A 21,278-nucleotide genomic window follows, 5' to 3' on the forward strand; every position below is an offset into this window, starting at 1 on the left:
ACCGTTAACATTTTTCACTGGGTAGCTCTTGTTCGACTCTAGGTTTTGATGTTGATCTTGCTTCAGGTTGTCCCTATGTGGAGTACAACCTTGATCCTGTTAGTGCATATTTTGTAATCCCTAGTTCCATGAACTTTAACTTTTTATTCGATCATGTTGTAACCTGTAATATTGTTAAACGTTGATTGTCGATGTGTTATTTTATATTTGTAAACGTTTAAATATAATTCGTAATATTACTCGACAGTCGGCCGACTGACATGGTCAGTCGACCGACTGTCATTCACTGTCGACCGACATAGGAACTGAGGTATTTAAGCCTAATTAATCTTCATTAATTTGGTTAACTACTCTGCACATTACAAACACACAAAAACAGTTCTAGGTCGAGTCTCTCTCAATCTTCATGTCCAAATACCACAGAATGTCAGTCTAGGCTTCGTGTTTATCAAGATCTAATCTTGGTTTGACTTGTACGAACCCGAAAACCCATAGATATTCGTTTAAGCTCTTTCTATTGTTATTCCGCCTCTAGATCGTGTTAGGTTGATTCTAAGATCCTCTTCTCAGCGTCTACAAAGTGGTATCAGAGCAATGGCTTGCTGAATCAATTGTTTTAAACGAGTTCTTGGTATATTTTTGGGTCAAAATATTGGTTTTGGATTGAATACAGTCGACCGACTTAGGAGACAATCGACCGATTTTCGTGTATTTCGACCGATTGTCATTAGTTCGACCGATTGTCTTTAAACCGACCGACATATGATAAACCGACCGACTTAAGTTGTAAACCGACCGACTTAATCACTAAACCGACCGATTGAAGGAACATCGACCGATTGAAAAAGTACTACCATTTGCCTAAATGTAAACATAACTTCGACCAAGTAATCATTGACAGTCGACCGATTGTTGTTGTTCATCGACCGACTGTAGTTGTTCATCGACCGACTGTATCTGTTAATCGACCGACTGTAACCAACAGTCGACCGACTTAGGATCAGATTCAACCTTAATCAAAATTTAAAATGTCTGATCAGGCAATGGCAAGTCAATGATTGAATCTAACATAGCAATATGTTAATGTAATTAATTAACTTGATCATCAAAATGTCTAAGAGGAAAGTCTGTAAAAGGTTAATGAAGATAGATACCATGTTAAGATCAATTTCTCTGGTTTTATTTGCTTTTACTTGTGAGATTCATGTATACTTTTTGATAATTTAGCTTCCTTAGGTTTATGACTTACAGAAACTGCTTCCTGTAAATAACATGTTTTATGCCATACAATCTTGGATCTTTCTTAACCTTGATCATTGACTTTCTTACATGAATTGTACTTCATTTGCATTGTTATTGTGAAATGTTTTAAAATCCTAAAAACTACAAAAAGATTTTTCAGTGTGTTGATATTTATTTTGAAAAATACAAAAACATTTTATTTGTTTGCTTATGTGAATATGTATATATTTCCTTGAAGTTACAAATAGTGTCTCGACGTCAAAAAGAAACGAACTACACATCTCAAATCATAAACTTGTTAAAGTCTTCAAAACGAAAATATTTTGCGTGTAAAATCAGCCAGTGGATGTGAATAGAGGGAATTATCGGGGGTTATGTATCGAAAAATAATTTTTTATTTAGGAAGAGACAGTCGACCGATTTGTACTATAAGTCGGTCGACATTGAACAAAAATCGACCGACTTACTTGCTTGTTACATATGTCGGACGTTTGTTACATATGTCGATCGTTTGTCACGTGTATCGACCGATTGTCACATATGTCGGTCGACATAACACCAAAGTCGACCGATTGTCGAGCTGAGTATAAAAAGGCCTCAGACGGCCGATTTTCTTTATCTCGTGCGATTGTGTTGATTTACCAAAAATTCGAATTTTACGACAAAGAGTTTTTGATCGTGTTTTTCGTATACATCTTTGAATTGTGATTCCAGCACCGTTAACCAATCAAGGTAATTCTTTTTCAATCGAAAGTTATTGAAGTTTTCTTATTTATTTTTCATTTTCGATTAAATTGGTACGATTTAGGATCTGTTAGAGTTAGTTGAATACTAGATCATGTATATCGGCTTTCTCTGGATCTTTATTAGTCTTTGATTGAAACAAAACACCATAAAATCTGTGGATTTGAGTTTGGATCTGCGTTTTTGATTCGTTAGATAAATCGACCGATTGACTTCCTAAATCGACCGATTGACTTCCTAAGTCGACCGATTTAACCTATGTCGGACGACTTTATAAGTCGATCGATTTGTACGAAATGTCGGTCGACTGTCCTTGAAAATCGACCGAATTACATAGTATGTCGACCGACTGTTGTTTCCTGTTATTTTTTTAAATTTTTCGATTTAACGCTTTTCGATTATTGTATATATGTTTGTATAGCAGAATAAATGGCTCAACTAGGTAGTCCAGTGAACGAAGATGTACATGAGGAAGAGGTGATTCTGTCCAAGAATCTTCCAAGCCTGACGGCAAGCGAAAATGCCAATCTAGAGGCATGTCTAAACGAGGAAGGACCTGAAGCAAAGGAAGGCTTCGTTGATATTATCAAATTCTTGAAAAGGTCCAGGATTCATACTGCAATAACTCTAGAATGCAAAGCATACTACTCACACCAACGAGAATTCTGGAACAATGCTTCTATCGTCACTGAACAAGGAAGAAAGGTAATACGAAGCAGCGTTGGTGGTACAATTGTAAAGATCTCGGCACAGACAGTTCGTGAAGACTTAGGTTTTCCAGATAATGATTCTATGCCAGTCACACTGAATAGAACTAAGGTCCGAAGGTGTCTAGTAAGATGTGGATACTCTGGTGATCCAATGAAAGGAGCTGTTAAGAGAACTCGATTTTGTCATCAATACAAATACCTAACTTTGGTGTTGTTGAGATGCATGAGTCCAATGGTAGGCGGTTTTGATGAGCTGAATGAGACTTATAGCTCAATGTTTGCAGCACTAGTTCTTCATGCGGACTTCAACTTCTCCGAAGTAATTTTCAGAAGCATGTTGGTGAACGTGAAAAAGAAGAGCCACTTAATGTTTCCTAGGTTCTTGCAGGTGATGATTGAAAAGCAAGTGCAAGGTTTGGATAAGGTTTGGGAGGATGAGATTAAGCTGAATCATCTGAACGATTTGACTTTCAATCGAGTCAAGCAAAAGAGAGGTCCGGATGAACCATTCAAGAGATTGGTTGGCCACCTCGCAAATGAAAACTATGTATGTCCACCAGGTGCTGCTTGTCGTCATGAGAACAGTACGTCTGGTAATGAAGATGATATCGTCGCAGTTGGTGAAGACGATCAAGAGGTTAATCAGCCACCGCCAGTTGTTCCAATTGAACAAACACTCGTTGATGAAGACGATGAAGGAGATGACCTTGACCCTGATCAATTCGAGCTGAGAAAGCGAAAACAATCTGAGGGTCCTTCGGTTACCACAAAGCCGAAGCAGAGGCGCATAAGATTCATTAAGAAGGCAAAAAGGACTGAGTCGTCCTCCGCTACTGAACAGCGACAATCACAGTAATCACAACCACAACGACAACCTTCAGTTGCTGCTACTCAAGAAACACGTGCTGAAACTGATACAGGAGTTCATGCTGCTGCATCCACGACTGCTATTACACAAGATGCTGCGGTTTCTATATTAAGTGAGAAGGTTGTCAATATGGCTTCTGAATTTGAAAAGTTTAAAGAAAAAGCTGATGAACGAGAGAGAAGAAAGGATGCTGAGATTGCCAAACTGACCAAGCAGGTTGAAGATCAACAGGTTGAATTGAAGAAGTTACAAACTAAGTTTGATGCTCAGAATTTGCTGATAGTAAAGGCTGAGACTACAGCGAACAAGGCACTTTCGAAGGTGCTTGAGTGGGAAAATAATTTCGATATTGAGGCTGTTGATCTCGAGGAGGATATAGACTTTGGTAATTTTAACGATCAAGGCGAGGATGAGCTAGGTTTGGATATTGCTAAAGGCACAAGCGAGAACCCACTGTCAGTAATTCCTCTAAATATTGATTATTCTTTACGTGATTTTTTGGCAAAGCAGGATCGTCTGAATCACTCAGTTGTATTTGATGATTTAGAAGAAGGGGAGATCCCGCCGGATCTAAGCACTGAGGAGCAGGCCGAGCTAGTGCGTCAAGAGCAACAAGCAAGTACTTCAGCTGACGCAACTGCTAGCTCATCTTTTGAGAATCGTTACTATTCTAGTGATGATTTTGAGGAAATTGTCGTAAGTAATGAAAACGACAAAGATTTTGATGAAGTAATTATTGAAGATGAACCAATAGGTGATTTTCCAGAGTACGAATGTAATAACGATAAAGATCTACCTACATTTCAAGACTACTTCAAAATGAATGAAGAGCTTCTAAACCGTAAATGCGAAGAAAAAGAAAAGACCGAAGATTTGCCTCCAGGGTTTTTACCGGTCAAGATAAATAAAGAAAAGATAGAAGTTCTAGAAGCTGAGTGGAAGATCCTGTTGAGGATCAGAAAATATTGTGAGAAGCCAGCGCCGGAACCTGAATGGATGAATTATATTAATAGACCGGCGAATCTTTTGGCTAAAGGAAAAATAATTGCGTGGGCCTACATTAAAGAGTTGAATATATACGCAATAAAGAAGGAGTACGGAGTGGATTACATCAAACATGGATACGAGTTCACGTCTCTACCGTACTTTGAATTTATGCAGGTGGCTAGGCTCAAAATGTTATATAGGGATTATGACGGAATTCCTAATATTGTCTGCAAGAAGATAAGACACTCGTACTTGTCAAAGAACTTTGAGGGATTCGGCCCTCAATTTCCCACGATCACTTATCGAACAAACAAGAAAACGGGCGAACGAAGAAAGATTGTCAAATACAAGCCAGTAAATTATATGAGAAAGGTTCCTGTGATGAAAATGCCGCAGAACTTTAGCCCACGTTTTCGCTGGTGGTACTACGATGAACGCTCAGAGGAGGCAGTCATCGTTTTGGACAAATTGAAGGAAGATGAGACAGACTCAATACGGGTTTTAGATCCCGTTTGGTTGAGAAATTGCTGTGAAGCTGACATCTTCACATTGTACTACAATCGGATGCTGTACAGGCCAGAAAATAGAGTTCAAGCACAACAGTACATTCGTGTTGCAAAGGTTTGCTATTTGAACAATATGGTTACAGATCCGTACAGAGATTGAAGCAGATCGAAGACTTATGAGGAACTAGGTCTTAGGGGGAGTTTGTTAGTGCATATTTTGTAATCCCTAGTTCCATGAACTTTAACTTTTTATTCGATCATGTTGTAACCTGTAATATTGTTAAACGTTGATTGTCGATGTGTTATTTTATATTTGTAAACGTTTAAATATAATTCGTAATATTACTCGACAGTCGGCCGACTGACATGGTCAGTCGACCGACTGTCATTCACTGTCGACCGACATAGGAACTGAGGTATTTAAGCCTAATTAATCTTCATTAATTTGGTTAACTACTCTGCACATTACAAACACACAAAAACAGTTCTAGGTCGAGTCTCTCTCAATCTTCATGTCCAAATACCACAGAATGTCAGTCTAGGCTTCGTGTTTATCAAGATCTAATCTTGGTTTGACTTGTACGAACCCGAAAACCCATAGATATTCGTTTAAGCTCTTTCTATTGTTATTCCGCCTCTAGATCGTGTTAGGTTGATTCTAAGATCCTCTTCTCAGCGTCTACAGATCCTCGTGTTGGAACCTTGATCCTCATGTAGGCATTGCTACCTCCTTCGATCAAGTCGAAGGAAAGTTGACTAATCCAGAGAAGAAAGGTAGAAAATTATCCAAGGAAGTAGATAAGACCGTTGCCTAGCTCGTGGATCAGTCCGGTGTTTGTTTCGCGTATTAAGGGCTGTGTTGGTTTATTTGCATATTCGGGATTCTTGTGATGTTTATGTTTGTTAGTTCATGTTGCGGCTAGGTTGGGCTATCTGTTTGACGTGTTTGTTTAGTGTTGATGCAATTTTGTATGGCCGTCATTAGGCGAATAACGGTTATTATTACATTGTACACCTAGTTTATGTGCACGCGTGAAACTGATCAGTTACAGGAGCATATGTAACTGTTGGGCCAAAAAAAAAACTGTTGGGCCATAATGTCTAGCGGCTCATTCATGTGAATGAGACCCATTAGGGTTAATGTTTAGTTTGCCTGTAAATGCGTTCTTTAAGGTAAAGAGATAACAGTCTGAACCCTATCTGGGAGAGCCTCGTTTTGGCGATCATGTGCATAGGGGAGATCATGCTCTATCTCCCGTGACCACCGATGTTTCTCTATTTAATTATTCATGTAAGTGTAACGTTTATTCAATTATAGTGATTTACTTTGATTCATCGTGTTTTTATCTCTTCCGTCTCTGATCTTGCTCATAGAATGTTGTTAAAGATCCTAAATCGGACCAACATTTAGCTTTTATTTTGGCTACCTCAGTTTGATAGCTAGGTTGTTGGTTGTTGTTCCGCCTCGCTAGTTGTTCGTTCTCTTTTAGGTTTTTCTTTTGTTATTGTTTTGTTGCGAGACGTTTCTTTCGGGTTGGTTGTGTTATATATTCTTATGTTATATATTCTTTAGAAGATTACTTTCATTTCATTTTTGATCGTCGCAAGAAACCGATCCACAGTTTTACACTGAACAGATGATCAGAAGCATAATGCTGGTAATTATATGTTTTTTTTTTCATTTTCTATTGAATTTTACATTCTGTTTTTACTGACAACCTCTTAGCCGATGAGTTACCTGATATCGTTAAGTTAAAGGCCCTTTAATACTACTAACTGGTTTAGTCATAATAAACTTCTTTCGTAGGTGATATTAGCTGGTGGGACTGATACGTCGATATCAACTATGGAGTGGGCAATGTCTCTTTTACTGAACAATCCAACTGTTTTAAACAAGGCACGAGCTGAGATCGACAAATATGTGGGACCCAATCGACGTATTGAAGAAGCGGACATGGCTAATTTACCTTATCTTGGTTGCGTAATAAAGGAAACCATGCGGATGTACCCAGCTGGTCCTATGTTGCCTCATGAGTCATCAAAAGATTGCAAGGTTGGAGGATATAATGTCCCGAAAGGCACAATGCTTTTAGTGAACGTGTGGGGGATACAAAACGATCCAAACATATGGGGCGACCCAAATACATTCAAACCCGAGAGGTTTGATGGTTTAGATGGGTATAGAGATGGTTTCAAGTTCATGCCATTTGGATTTGGGAGGAGAAGTTGTCCAGGTGAAGGAATGGCAATGCGAATGGTCGGTTTGGGGCTAGGGTCTTTGATTCAGTGCTTTGATTGGGAACGAACAAGTGAGAGCGATATTGACATGAGTGAAGGGACTCATGGATTAAACATTCCAAAAGCTAAAAACTTGGTAGCAATTTTTCGCCCTAGTCCAAAAATGTTAAATCTACTATCTCAACTTTGATATATTATTTTATATATGTTGAACAAAAGTTAATTTATGTAATAAGGTATCAAAACTTTAGGTTGTGAATTATTAAAGTTCATGAAACTTTAATAGGATGTTTTAAATCATGCATAAAGTTCATCTACAAGATCGTAAAAGTTGGGGGTAGCAAAAATGGGCGGGTCAGAGACAGGTAGGTAACTCGTATTTGGTATGTATAAGAGGAAAAAAAAGTCATGTAAAAAGATTTATTTAGGATAATCAGTAGTTACGAAATAGACGACAATAGCTTTTTGAAAAAATGCTCTCTTCAACTTCTACTGTTCCATTGTCTTCTCCATCTGATTCATCGCCGGCGCCTCTCTCCGGTAACCACTACTAGTTCTTTTCTTGTGTTCTTTTTATTTTCTTCTTTGTTATCTGCATATTCGTTTTATATCTCCATCATGTTTCGCATCCCAACCTCTCCTTTTACACCAAACTCCTCCAATCGCCGCCAATATAAACCCGTCAACACCTGCAACACCACCGGCCATATACAATACAGACCCATTAATGAAGGAATCTGGGTTCAGGTCCAAAACGGCAATCGAAAAAATCAATCTCCAACTCATAACCTATCCAAACAACAGAACCCTAATCGAACACCTCATAACCCTAATATCACTAATCTCAATTCATCCTCTAACCTTATTTATAATCGGTTCAAACATCGCGAATCTGCAAGGAATCCAGTTAAACAATTCGGTACTAAGAACCCTAACACAACACCACCCCTTAAACCGATTGACAAAAACCGAATCACCTCATACTTGTTCTTCAATTTCCCTGACAATTGGTCTTCTGTGGATTTATGGACAATTTTCAAAAGCTATGGAAATATACATGAGGTCTACATTCCTAAGAAAACTTTAAAAAATGGCAAAAGATTTGGTTTCGTGCGATTCATCGATGTTCCCGAATACCATAAGGACTCGTTGGCTAGAAGGCTCAATCTCGTTGTTGCTGGCGATTATTTACTTAAGGTTTATAGAGCTAGGGACAAGAAACCAAATGATACCACCGATCCTTCCCCTCAGCCTTTCCCTAAACATGACAACACACATATCCCTAAAGCCAACATCTCCAAAACGATTGACAAACGTAGTTTTATGGAGGCCTTCAAGAACAAAGAACCTAACAGCAACAACACCCCTTCGATTAAGGTAAGCCCGAATGATTCTTTGCTAGATTTACTTGGTCATGCGGTTATTGGTAAGGTTAAGGATCTTGAATACCTTGAATACTTTCACGAGATTTGTCAATTCGAAAACTTAGATGGTTTCACGATCAAATACCTTGGGGGTCACGACATTATGCTTGTTTATGATGATAAACGACCGGCCCTTGATATGCTTAACAATCAAAGTCATCCTCTATGGAATTGGCTCGATGATATCACTCCATGGGACCCCGAAGAATATTCTACTTCGGGTCGTCTTGCCTATGTTAACATCTTTGGGGTTCCGATCACATGTTGGTTAGAATCTACCTTTCGTGACATCGCAAATAATTGGGGACAAGTTATCGACACTATTAATTGCTCTATCTCCAACGAAGACAACCAAGATTTATCCCATGGTTCTGTAATCATCAAAACCAACGATTTTAAGCCTATCGATTCCCATGCCATCATTTATCATGATGATTCAAAACATACGCTGGTATACGTCAAAGAGGTACAAAATTTTTCAATGTTTAATTACAACGATGCTACACCTTCTGATTATTCCTCGAGCGGTGATTCGGATAACATTGAACCGATCTCGGACGAAGAATCCAACATGGACGATGAAGAATCGATTGATGGAAACCCTCCTAACGATCAACCGCAACAAAACAATGATACATCACACACCAACAACATCTCTGATCAAAATTCTTCGACTCCTCACTCAGGTAATTCTAAACGAATGGAAACTAATAACCTCTGCTTTATTAAAAAAGATGTATGTTGCAATGATCTGAAACAGCCCAATAATATTAGTGACTGCAGCATTAATTTTAACAAGGTAACCCCTGAATCACAAGGTCCCGTTCCCTCACCTTTTCCCAAAACTCAATCGGTTACACCTCCAACTATTCCATTCACCCCTTCTGCTCAACCCATTTATCCAAGCCCTCCTGCTGAGCACAATCCCCCCAGCCCATTACCCTCTCAGCCCGATAATCTGCATAATCGTGAATCAAGCTCTGATTTAAATTCTCCATCTAATTCTAACCTCCAACATAATGATGATCATAACACACCTATGCCTGATTCGTTAACTAATAATCCCCCATCACCAAAACAGTCTCGACATATCTCCCCTATGAATCTCATGCCTGATCCACCACCAACCCATACCGCCACCACATCCTCCGACCCATTCAACCTTAATGAGCTTCTCCACACGGGTAAGTGCAAACCGAAAACCAAACAAAAGCTCTCCGATAAATTTAAGCCGAAATTGATCCCTAAAGAAAAAGATCATCCTTTTAAGCGTAGCATCAAAGATGATTTACTTAAATCCAAATCCTCGACCCGTACCACCACCGAAGCACCCATCCCTGATCCTAAAATCCGGCCTAGATCCAACATGTTGTACATCAAGCATCTCGCGAGAAGCGGCCAAAAACTACGTTTTTCACAACTCTCAAAACGTTGTAAATCATCGTCTATTAATGAGGATAATGCATCGGGTCATACCCATGTTTCTGCCACTGCTCCTAGTCGTGGTTTAAACAAAAAAACAGCAAGTTCATCTAATGACAAAAGCTTGGACACAAATGAATTCGGCCACAACGTCGGCATCCAATGGAATATTCGGTAACATCTCTCCTTTTCTTTTCGTATTTTATCTTGTTTCTTAATGTGTACGATATCTCTTAACATTCGGGGACTTGGGCAATTGGGTAAAATTAATTGGCTCAAACGTATTTGTATCAATGAGAAACCTCCTATACTTGGGCTACAAGAAACTAAATGTGAACACACTCGGGATAACATCATTGAATCATTCTGGGGAAACTCCGATTTTAAATTCGTCCAAAAAGATTCGATCGGGGCTTCTGGGGGCATCATCACTATTTGGGACTGTAAAACATTCGTCTTCGATCACGCTATTGAAGGCGAATTTTTCCTTGCAATTTGCGGAACATGGGTGGGTTATGATTCTAAGATTGCATTCATAAACGTATACGGTCCACACTCCTCGTCCAAAAAACTAAGACTGTGGTCTGAGTTATCATCCCTTTTAAACTCCCTCACAATTCCTTTCATCATATTCGGTGACTTTAATGAAGTTAGAAAAGCCTCGGAACGCATGAATTGTGATTTCAATCAACTATGGGCTACCAATTTTAATAACTTCATTAATAACTTCGGATTAATTGACATCCCCCTTGGTGGCAAAAAATTCACCAGAATATGCATTAAAAGAATGAAATTCAGTAAGCTTGACAGATTTCTCGTTTCAGATGAAGTGCCAAAAATTTGGCCAAACATCTCATCCAAAACTCTCGACCGTGATCTTTCTGATCATTGCCCCATTCTCCTTAGGAACACATACTTCAACTCTGGTCCTAAACCCATTCGTGTCTTTAACACTTGGCTTGACCTTAAAGACGCTGATTCGATCATCGCTCGGGCCTGGTCTATCCCTATGACTGGAAATCGCCCAGACTGTATCCTCCTTAACAAACTGAAAAATGTCAAATTGGAACTTAAAAAACATAGTGCTCAACTTGATAATCTTGATACTCAAATTCTTGATCATTTAAAAAATATTAACGAATGGGAAGCCTTAGCTGAAACTAGACCACTATCCGAATTCGAGAAAAACAATTGGCTTGAAGACAAATTTTCATACATAGACAAAGAAAAAAAGAAAGCTAACATGTTAAAACAAAAATCTAGAATTAAATGGGCCCTCGAAGGAGATGAAAATTCGAAATACTTCCATAATTTCATTAAAAAACGTAATAACAAAAATAATTTACATGGTTTATCTTTTAACGGTACTTGGATTGAAGATCCCAATGTCATAAAACTTGAAACATATCTTTACTTCAAAAATCTATTTAAATCCAACAAACTTAACAACCATTGCCCTTTTGATAATGCACCTCACCTTGAATTCATCTCTACACAAGATAACCTCTTTCTTGAATCCGAATTCCATGAAAAAGAAATTTGGGATGCCATCCACGATTGCGAAAGCTCGAAAGCACCGGGCCCTGATAGTTTTAACATGAAATTCTTCAAAAAATACTGGGAGCTCATAAAACACGACCTCATTAAAGCATTAGACTGGTTCTGGTCTAACTCCGAAATATCCAAAGGCTGTAATGCATCCTTCTTCACCCTCATTCCCAAAAAACCCAATCCTATTGGTTTGAACGAATATCGTCCGATCTGCCTAATTGGTAGCTACTATAAAATCCTTACTAAAATCCTATCTAACCGTCTTGCCAAAGTCATCCACAAGGTCATTGGGGCTGAACAATCAGCCTTCCTCAAAGGTCGAAACATCCTAGATAGCGTGCTAATCGCAAATGAAATCATAGACGAACTTAAACGAAAAAAACATAAAGGTCTCATTTTTAAAGTCGACTTCGAAAAAGCTTTTGACTGTATCGAATGGGACTTTCTGTTTAACACCATGCACTACATGGGGTTTGGCAATAAATGGATTAGTTTCATTCGTGCTTGTCTCTCTTCTTCTTCTATCTCCGTTTTAATCAATGGCTCTCCCACTGACGAATTTTACCCCGAAAGAGGTATTCGCCAAGGTGATCCAATCTCGCCTTTTCTTTTCTTCATCGTTGCTGAAGGCCTTAACATCCTCACAAAGCGGGCCTTATCATGTGGTCATCTACGTGGTATCAACGTTGGTCACGACAATATTTCTGTCACCCATCTTCAGTACGCTGATGATACTATTTTCTTCGGAGAATGGAGTAAAAGAAATGCTAAACACATTTCCAAACTCCTTAAATGCTTCGAGAAAATCTCTGGTCTCAAAGTTAATTTCCAAAAAAGAAAACTTTACGGTGTCGGTGTCTCTCCCCAAGAGATCGAAGATATGGCCACTTATATTACCTGCTCTTCTGGCACCTTTCCCTTCACCTACCTTGGGCTTCCCATTGGTGTGCCGTCATCCCACCCTTCCTCCTGGCAACCAATTGTCGAGAAGTTCGACAAAAGATTTTCTGACTGGGCGGCCAAATCAATCTCTTTCGGAGGTCGATTAACACTCATTAAATCTGTCTTAAGCAGCATACCACTCTATTACTTCTCCCTCTTTCATGCTCCCTCATCCATCCTTAGCCTCCTAGAATCCAAAAGACGCAATTTTTTTTGGGGTGGGTCATCATCTGAAAATAAAATAAATTGGATAAAATGGGATCAAATTCTATTACCCTATGACAAAGGTGGTCTAAATGTTGGGTCTCTCTTTAGTAAAAACATCTCATTACTTTGTAAATGGTGGTGGCGCTTTAAAAATGAGAAACATGCATTATGGGTAAAAATTATTACAAGTATTTACGGGGGGGGGGGGGGGGGGGGGGGGGGGGGGGGTTGGAATCTAACGGTTCTTGCAGGATTATTTCAGGTCGCACAGTTTGGAATGAAATCATTAAAGCTGGAAAAATTGCAGACAGCACAGGCGTTTCATTTTCCTCATCCATCACAAAAAGTCTCGGGAATGGCAGATCCATCAATTTTTGGAATGACACATGGTTCGGTTCGGAGCGTCTTAGCACACTTTTTAGGAGATTATACATGCTTGAGACACATAAAGATGCTTCTATCGCTGATAGAATTATTCATTGCAATGGATCCTCATTTGGAAATTGGTGTTGGTCAAGACCCCCTACTGGGCGTGCTACAAACGACCTCATAGAATTAAACAACATTATATCCTCCATAACCTTATCCGACAGACAAGACTCCTGGAAATGCAATCTAGACCCCTCAGGAATTTTCACCACCAAATCTTTAGCACTTCTGATCAACTCTCTAAAGTTAGGGGGTAACGCTTTAAATTTATCGTTCTCTCGTAACAAACTCCTTCCACAAAAAGTTTACATATTCATCTGGCGAACCATTCAAAAAAAGATTCCGGTTCGATTCGAAATTGACAAAAGGGGCATTGATCTTGACTCCACTTTATGCCCTTTATGTGAATTGGATATTGAAACTACCGAACATATCCTCATTTCTTGCCCCAAAACGGCACTCACTTGGAAACTTGTTCTCGATTGGTGGGCCCAAGATGTCTCTCTAATCTCCAATCTTAACGATGCCATTATTGTTAATCAACCGTTCGCCACCAACATCTTCGGCTCTTCATTATGGCAAGCAACCAAATGGGTTGCTTGCTACATAATTTGGAAACATAGAAATCTAAATGTTTTCTCCAAAAAAACGTGGTCCCCTGGATCGATTCTCTCCGAAATACAAACACAAAGTTATAGCTGGATTTCTAAAAGAACAAGTAAAAAGAAATTAATCGAGTGGCATCAATGGCTCATAAATCCGTCTTTCTTTGTTGCTGATTCTCCCCAACGTGTCGGAATTGGCTAAGCCCAATATCATATACGTGTAACACACGGATGCCATTTCTTCTATTTGAGGGTTTGCTTAATCGGGCTAGTTTGTGTAACTTTGTAGGCGCTAGATCGTCACTGTTATCCTCTCTAGTCCGGCTTGTTTTTTCAAGTTCTTATTCCCTCTTTAGTTTTTCTGGTATTCGTTGGTTTCCGTATTTTTTTTATCTTTTTAGCCTCCTTTTTTGTATTTCCGGTTCATCATTGTATAGTTATGTATAGGGCCTTGTAACTCCAATTTATTTAATGATATATATTCTTGCTTTTCAAAAAAAAAAAAGGATAATCAGTAGTTACAATGATAAACTAGTGTTTAGAACATAAAGATTACATCCTTTTAATTTTATTTTATTTTTAGAACAGCAAACTCACGTTAATTTTAAGACCGCTTAAAACAGGGGCGATTGTATGGCATAAGGGGTGGGGTCGTATGACCCCACTAGTCTGAAAATTTTTTTATACAATGTATACATCAAATTATACAGGACACCACTAAATTTTAATACGGGACCCCATATATTTTTAAAATTTATGATTGTTTTTAGGTAAATGATCACTAAAGTACCTTTCAACTATAATTAGCTTTGAAAATTTTGATAAATGACCACTAAAGTACCTTTCAACTATAATTAGTTTTGAAAAAAAATTTGGACCCCATAAGGCTTTCATCCTAGATTCGTCACTGGCTTAAAACATAGCTAAACTTCTTATACACTCTATCGCTAACTCATAACCAACTCGTAACTGAACACTATCTATCATCTATCATAATATTCATACGAACTCCAACTGAACCCACAAATACACACAAACAACAAATGCAGACCATTATAATCATAGCGATTTAGTTATAGCAGACACCCATGACTAAACCGTATCTATAGCTTTATAGTTATCACTTATCACTATTCACTAGCATGGTACAGTCATATATAACAAAATCATAGTGAAATTTCGTAGTGTGAACACGAAAGTTAATACCCTTTACATTAACCAGATAAATGTATATATTAAATATTAGAGTAATATTATAGTGTAAAAAGGTGATTGTCTTTTCAGGGCCGTCTCTACAATTTAGAGGCCCTATGCGAAAATAAAAATGGACCTTTATACACGTTAATTTTTTTAATATAGATAAAAAGATTATATTAAAATTTATCAATACGAAAGAAGTTTTTAAGCCGGACATAATTGGGAGAAGCTCATCCGAAACTAGCGCTAGAAAGGCCTTATTTCGTTAGACAGCCATAACAAATTTTTTTATTATCAAATATTTATTCGACAATATTTTATTTAATTTACTTAATTATTCAACAATTGTATATATATTAAAAATTTTGGACCCTTCTAATATTTGGACCCTAGGCGGTTGTCTTTTAATTCATAGTTATTGTTATTGTTAGCGATATATTGATATATAGATAGATTAATAATAGATAGATGCATGGCCTCTTGAATAATAAATAATGACATCATTGATTGCAATCGAAAACGAAAAAGCGAAACTTCCAAGTTTAGAACCTTCTTTTTATGTCAACAAAACATCGCTTCTTTAGTTTTGTAATTGAAAATCGAACCAACTATACAATTGTTTGTTCTTATATTATTGTTAAAAGTACACGACAAATTTACCCGATTCTGTTGGTGCACCTCAAAATTGCATGCTTCATTTCCTCTGTACCTAGCCATGTCTGCACCACCACCTGCCCAAAACGTATACTTGAGTCCGTTTTCAACTAACTTAGATTCTAAACATGTGATATATGGGTTAAAATAAAAGACTAAACAATCAAGTAAACTCATAGCCAAGTTTATTTGGATCAATTTATGGGACCCACGTCCAACTCCGGTGCTTTACAATTAACATATATATTTACTACGTAAAAAGTTTGACATTCAAAGTGGAAAGATACCTCTTGTACTTTATTTCCAGCTCGTGCAAGTAATTTGTACTGATTCTTGAACATGGATGCCATATAAACCTGCCCAGATTCACAAAAGATCGGAACTTTATTCACTACCCAATACCTAAAAACAATATTAAAAAAAATACAAAAAAAAAAAAATCTTAAAAAATAAAATAAAACGTAGTACCTGAAAATCTGGGGTCAACCCAGGGCTCAAGAAAAATGGGCCTTTCGTTACCAACTCGATGCCCTCATATCGTTGCAGTTCTTTAACAAGTAACTCAAGGTCGGCCCACTATTTGTTTCATATATAGAACATAAGAGTAAGCTTTTGAGTTATGATTATATGTTGATAAACAATTGTTATTTCTACAAGTTATACGCATACATTTGACATGAACTAATATAGTTAAATATTGGCTTAAAAAACCTCGTTTTCGGGTTGGGCTGCTTCTAATGTACCATCCACGAGAGTGTTATCACCAAGAACAGCGTCCAAAGATTTGGTTAATGGATCCGGCTGTGATAAAAAAACGTTATTCTCTCATCAAATTCTGTTATTTTTATATACCGAACTAGAAGATAGAATACCGATATTTCCTTCAAAGACAAGGATATACGTTCAAGTGAAAAATCCAACTGATGAACTTTTGCTTCTACCACCTATAAACCAGAAGATTTTCAGCATTATGTATTTATTCGTCCACGAAAGGGAGCAAGTAGTAAATATAACAATTGATACAAGCCTACATTGTCACAGAACTCGGAATCACTCGGTACTCCCCGAGTACTCAGTCAAACTCAATCAAACTCAGCCAAAACTCGGGATTACTCGGAAAATCAGCAAAACCCTCGGAAAATCATTCAAAACTCGGGATTACTCGGAAAATCGGTCACGGTAAAACTCGGGATTACTCAGAAAACTAAGTCAAAATTTAGTAAAAAATCGGTCGAAGTCAAATTCGGTCAAACTCAGTAAAAACTCGGTCAAACATAGCCAAAACTCGGGATTACTCGGAAAATTGGCAAAATTGGGGATCACTCGGAAAATTGGTCAAAACTCGGGATTACTCGGAAAATCAGTCACGGTCAAACTCGGGATCAATCAGAAAACTCAGCAAAATTCAGTCAAAAATCGGTCAAAGTCAAACTTGGTCAACATTCGAGTACTCACTAAAAAGTCCAAACCGCGAGTTTTGCAACCTTGTAAGCCTATATGACAAGGTAGGAGACCAAATACAACTGATGAACTTTAGAAAATATGGAATACGGTTCATCTCATATATATAGCAATAATTCCTATATTTCAAAAGCTTTCAAATTACAAAAAGGGGCTTACTGTACCTGCCCAACTTTATAACACGAGGTAGGGTTCAACGTGGCATCCCACGACACTTCGGTCTGGTGAATTAATGCAGGTACACCTTCTATCTAAATCATCAAAACCACACATCAATATATATATAATCTTTTTAAAAGAAAATATAACATAATCTGATGAGTACCCGAAGAAGAAAACACTACTTGCCTCAACAAAAATACCAAAATAAGTAATCTTTTTAATGCAACACGTCACTATATCTCCAACCTTAAGCTTAGCCTACAAATATGAATAACATAAGAGCTTAAACTAAACATATGATATTAAGTAAAATTAAAAAATAAATAAAAATGGTGTCTAGTATTTTTACCATGAGATTTTGCTTTCGTTGGATCGATTCCTCCTGTTCTTTTGGCTTCACGGAAAATATCAACTTTCTAGAATCTTTATCGGCCATAATCACGTTCACTTTAATTTTCTGCAGACATCAGTATACAGATGTTATAACAGTTATATTCTCTCTGACTTTTTTTGACCAAAAAATTATGCCCATACCTGACCAACAAAAGATGACAAATATTGAAGTTTTTCTTGATCATAAAGTGCAAGATGATCCTCAAGTTTCATATGTGACGAAATATCACCCTCAAAATTGTTTGTATCTACGTTTGTTGAATCAAAGTTTCCAATAACGCCTAAACTTTTCCTGTACGTAACGGGGTCCACTCCTTTGATCCTCAACCAGGACTCGAAAGCTAAAAACTTCCATTTAGTTGCAAGATATCGATATGGCAAAAATCCTATCAAAGAGCCAAAAGAAACCTGTAAACAAGGGCAAAACATAAAATAAAAATAAAAAAGTAAAAAATCAGATCCCTTATACCCGGTGTTGCAGAACTCGGAATTACTCGGTGAGTACTCTGTTGGCAGCTAGGGGAGTACTCGGTCAAACTTGGTCAAAAATTACTCGTAAAACCGGCCAAAACTCAAAAAGGTAGTCAAAATTGGTCAAAAATCATTCAAAATTGTTCAAAACTCGGTCAAAGTCAAACTTAGTCAACATTCGAGTACTCCCCGAGTTATCGAGTACTACCTAAAAAGTCCCTATCGAGTACTACCTAAAAAGTCCCGACCGAGTAGTGATTTTTGCAACCTTGCTTATACCAAAAAGAAAAAAATCTTGACCCGTTTAAAGTTGCCAGGTCAGCAGGTTCTGTTGCATGAATACTTACTACAAATCCTCGGGTGCTACAACTTATCATTTCCACTTCTCCTCTTCCAGTTGTTTGAATTAGATCATCGGCCCGTTTCCAATCCATATCTTCCCGGTCCTATAATTCAGATACTTTCAAATTCAGGTTTCGTTTATTCATAATACGAAAACGGGTAGTGGCAAAATGGGCGGGTCGGTCAGGTTAAGAAACGAGTAATCATGATACCTTTGAGTGCAGTATCGGAGGTGAGTTTTCACGTGTAACGAAATTAGCTATTAGATTGTCAATCATAGTTATCCTTCCGTCAATGTCGGTTATTTTTTTCACAGGTTGGTCTAACCTATAAAAACAAGAAGTAACCAAATCCGTCAAGAACGATTATATATATACACATTGAAGATCAAAATAATAAGGATGTGAAGTCAAATAGCAATTATTAAGATTTAAGTGTAAGTGTGTAACTAACCCCAACTTTGAGTACCTAACTACCTAATTCTTGATATCACCAATGTCGTAAAAGTCGTTAGTCGGGACCTTGTAGGGACTAATCGACCAAGTCAGAGACTATGCATACTTTGACCAACGTTGACTTTGATTGAATTTGACCGAATACATCCAACTTTGAACTAATAAATCCGAATCTAAATTGGACTTTTGACAACTTGAACCCAATAAGTTGGCCAAATCGGAGACTAGTCGGACTACTAGAAAATCCCGACTAATTATAATTAATAATAATGAATAATGATTAGTCACACATAATGTCTTAAAGTACCTTTTCACTTCAAATTAGATTAATTATAATTATAATTACAATTAATAATAATGATTAGTCACACATAATGTCTTAAAGTACCTTTTCGGTTGTTTATGCAAGGTAGCATCCGTAGATAGTTTTGAAACCGAATCAGCTTCCATAAGTCTATTTACCCGGTCAACATTTCGTAAATGATTGTTTCTAACATCAATATCAGATCTTGATAGTTCATTCTTCACTAATATCATATCACTAAACCGTTCCATGCCTTCTTCTTTACCCAATTTCAGAGATAAATTAGGTTTTAAGGACAAAAATGGTGACATCATTGTCTCATCATTATCCTCTTCAAGAGCAGCTGCATTCCATAAAATAACATTTGGAGCCTTTTCAACTGGTCGTTTACTTTCTTCATGTTCCGGATTCAAGTTTATATCTTTAATCTAAGCAAGAGAAATAAATAAATACAATGTGATAACAAGATTGTAGTAAAATATGAAATGGAACATAATGTCACGATTGATGAAGCAATGTTCATGTTTTAAGTTGGCTTCCATAAAATAAGTAGTACTCTTGTGCTTCGAAAACCGACTCACTATTGTAAGTCTTTCTTCTCTACTACTTGCAAATATACAATTAGCTAATAGGAAGCGATACATTTCGTCTGATAATGAAAATTTATGAACATTCAGTTTAATATATGAACAGCCAATGCTTTCACAGTTCAACTAAATTAACTGCATTTACTGTAAACAACACAGTTGCAAACACACACATTCATACATGCAAGTATCAGTTAAAGAATTTCAATCAAAATTGCCAGAAAGCTTTTTTCTTAAACAAAATAATAATAAATAAAAAAAAAATGTTGTAACTGATTAAAAGGATGAGGTTCTTATAGTTGATGTAGGCAGCCTAACCGGGCCATTTATGACCCAAAATTTTGTAACTTGTTAATTTACAATAATTAAAAATTTAAACAATATTGTAACAAATTATTTTTTTGTTAACAAATAATTAAAAATTTAATAAAAACAAAAGAAATCAGTCATACAATATAATCCATAAAAACGTATAATACCAAAATGAAATTAACACTACATTTCAACTAAAAGCTAATAAAAAGACTAATTTCATCATGATGACATAATCATGCTTCATACAGAGTATCAAGAACTACTGAAAACAATATAAAGAGATAATGAGACCTTGGAAAGAGTAAGTTTAGGGTTTTGACCAATCAATTTACCAAATTTCATCTCCATTTGGTCCCAATTTCCAATCTTTTTTTCATCTTTCGTACAATAAAGAACAAATTTCTTTTGCTGTTTATCAAGGAAAGGAAAATTTATATAAGTTTTTGTGAAGGAGAAGAGGGTGCTCATGTTTCTATGGAAACAGAACAACTCTCAGACCAGATAATAAAAATAAGCATTTTTATTTTTATTTTTATTTTTATTTTTATCTTTATCTTTATTTTTATATTAAATACTAGTAAATAATAAGAAGGACAATTTGTATTTGTATTTAACCACTATAACTAATTAAAGTATCCATTTCTAGTCCCTCTAAGAAGAAATTATTACACCTGAGATTCAGTTTTGTTTTTATATGTCAACACTCACTGTTGTTGATTACGAGTATATTTTTAGTCCTTTAAATATATATTTGCACCTAAATTTTGACAACTTGGTGTGCCAAAGTTTGTTAAGTTTGATATTATTTAGATATATGTGTTAAAAGACCTTTTCGGACCCTGAACGGAGGTGCTTGTGAGAGAGTAGTGTCACGACAAAATAAGGAAGTAAACGGTGTTAAGTGGGTATTTAAAAATATACGAGTAAAATGTAAATATCATAAAATTAAGCGGAAAGCTTTAATTTCTATTGAACTAAATTCGAACAAAATTTTTGGGATGAAAATGATAAAGCTGATGAAATGAAATTGTTATACCAGCGATGCATCTCATTTCTTTAATC

General features: G+C 36.9%; 1 protein-coding gene across 1 annotated transcript; it reads right to left on the minus strand.

Moving 5' to 3' along the window:
* Positions 1-15,580: 15,580 nt before the first annotated feature.
* On the minus strand, positions 15,581-20,701 carry LOC139857850 (uncharacterized). Its single transcript, XM_071846689.1, has 13 exons — positions 20,508-20,701; positions 19,399-19,742; positions 18,768-18,882; positions 18,561-18,659; positions 17,884-18,150; positions 17,699-17,806; positions 17,536-17,607; positions 17,352-17,438; positions 16,599-16,670; positions 16,438-16,527; positions 16,195-16,302; positions 16,014-16,082; positions 15,581-15,803 (listed from the first exon to the last, which is right to left on the minus strand). Exons 1-13 carry the CDS (start codon positions 20,682-20,684, stop codon positions 15,729-15,731), a joined length of 1,683 nt encoding a protein of 560 aa, XP_071702790.1. The 5' UTR covers positions 20,685-20,701; the 3' UTR covers positions 15,581-15,728.
* Positions 20,702-21,278: the final 577 nt, after the last annotated feature.

Source organism: Rutidosis leptorrhynchoides, chromosome 7, assembly GCF_046630445.1.
Source record: "Rutidosis leptorrhynchoides isolate AG116_Rl617_1_P2 chromosome 7, CSIRO_AGI_Rlap_v1, whole genome shotgun sequence".
Taxonomy (NCBI): domain Eukaryota; kingdom Viridiplantae; phylum Streptophyta; class Magnoliopsida; order Asterales; family Asteraceae; genus Rutidosis; species Rutidosis leptorrhynchoides.

Excerpts from the sequence above, each read along its gene's own strand:
- LOC139857850 (XM_071846689.1), bottom strand. The coding sequence starts at position 20,684 with ATGAGCACCCTCTTCTCCTTCACAAAAACTTATATAAATTTTCCTTTC. Across the intron at positions 18,660-18,767 it reads CTCCGATACTGCACTCAAAG|GACCGGGAAGATATGGATTG; the intron begins GTATCATGATTA and ends TCTGAATTATAG. Across the intron at positions 17,439-17,535 it reads ATTTTGGTATTTTTGTTGAG|ATAGAAGGTGTACCTGCATT; the intron begins GCAAGTAGTGTT and ends TTGATGATTTAG.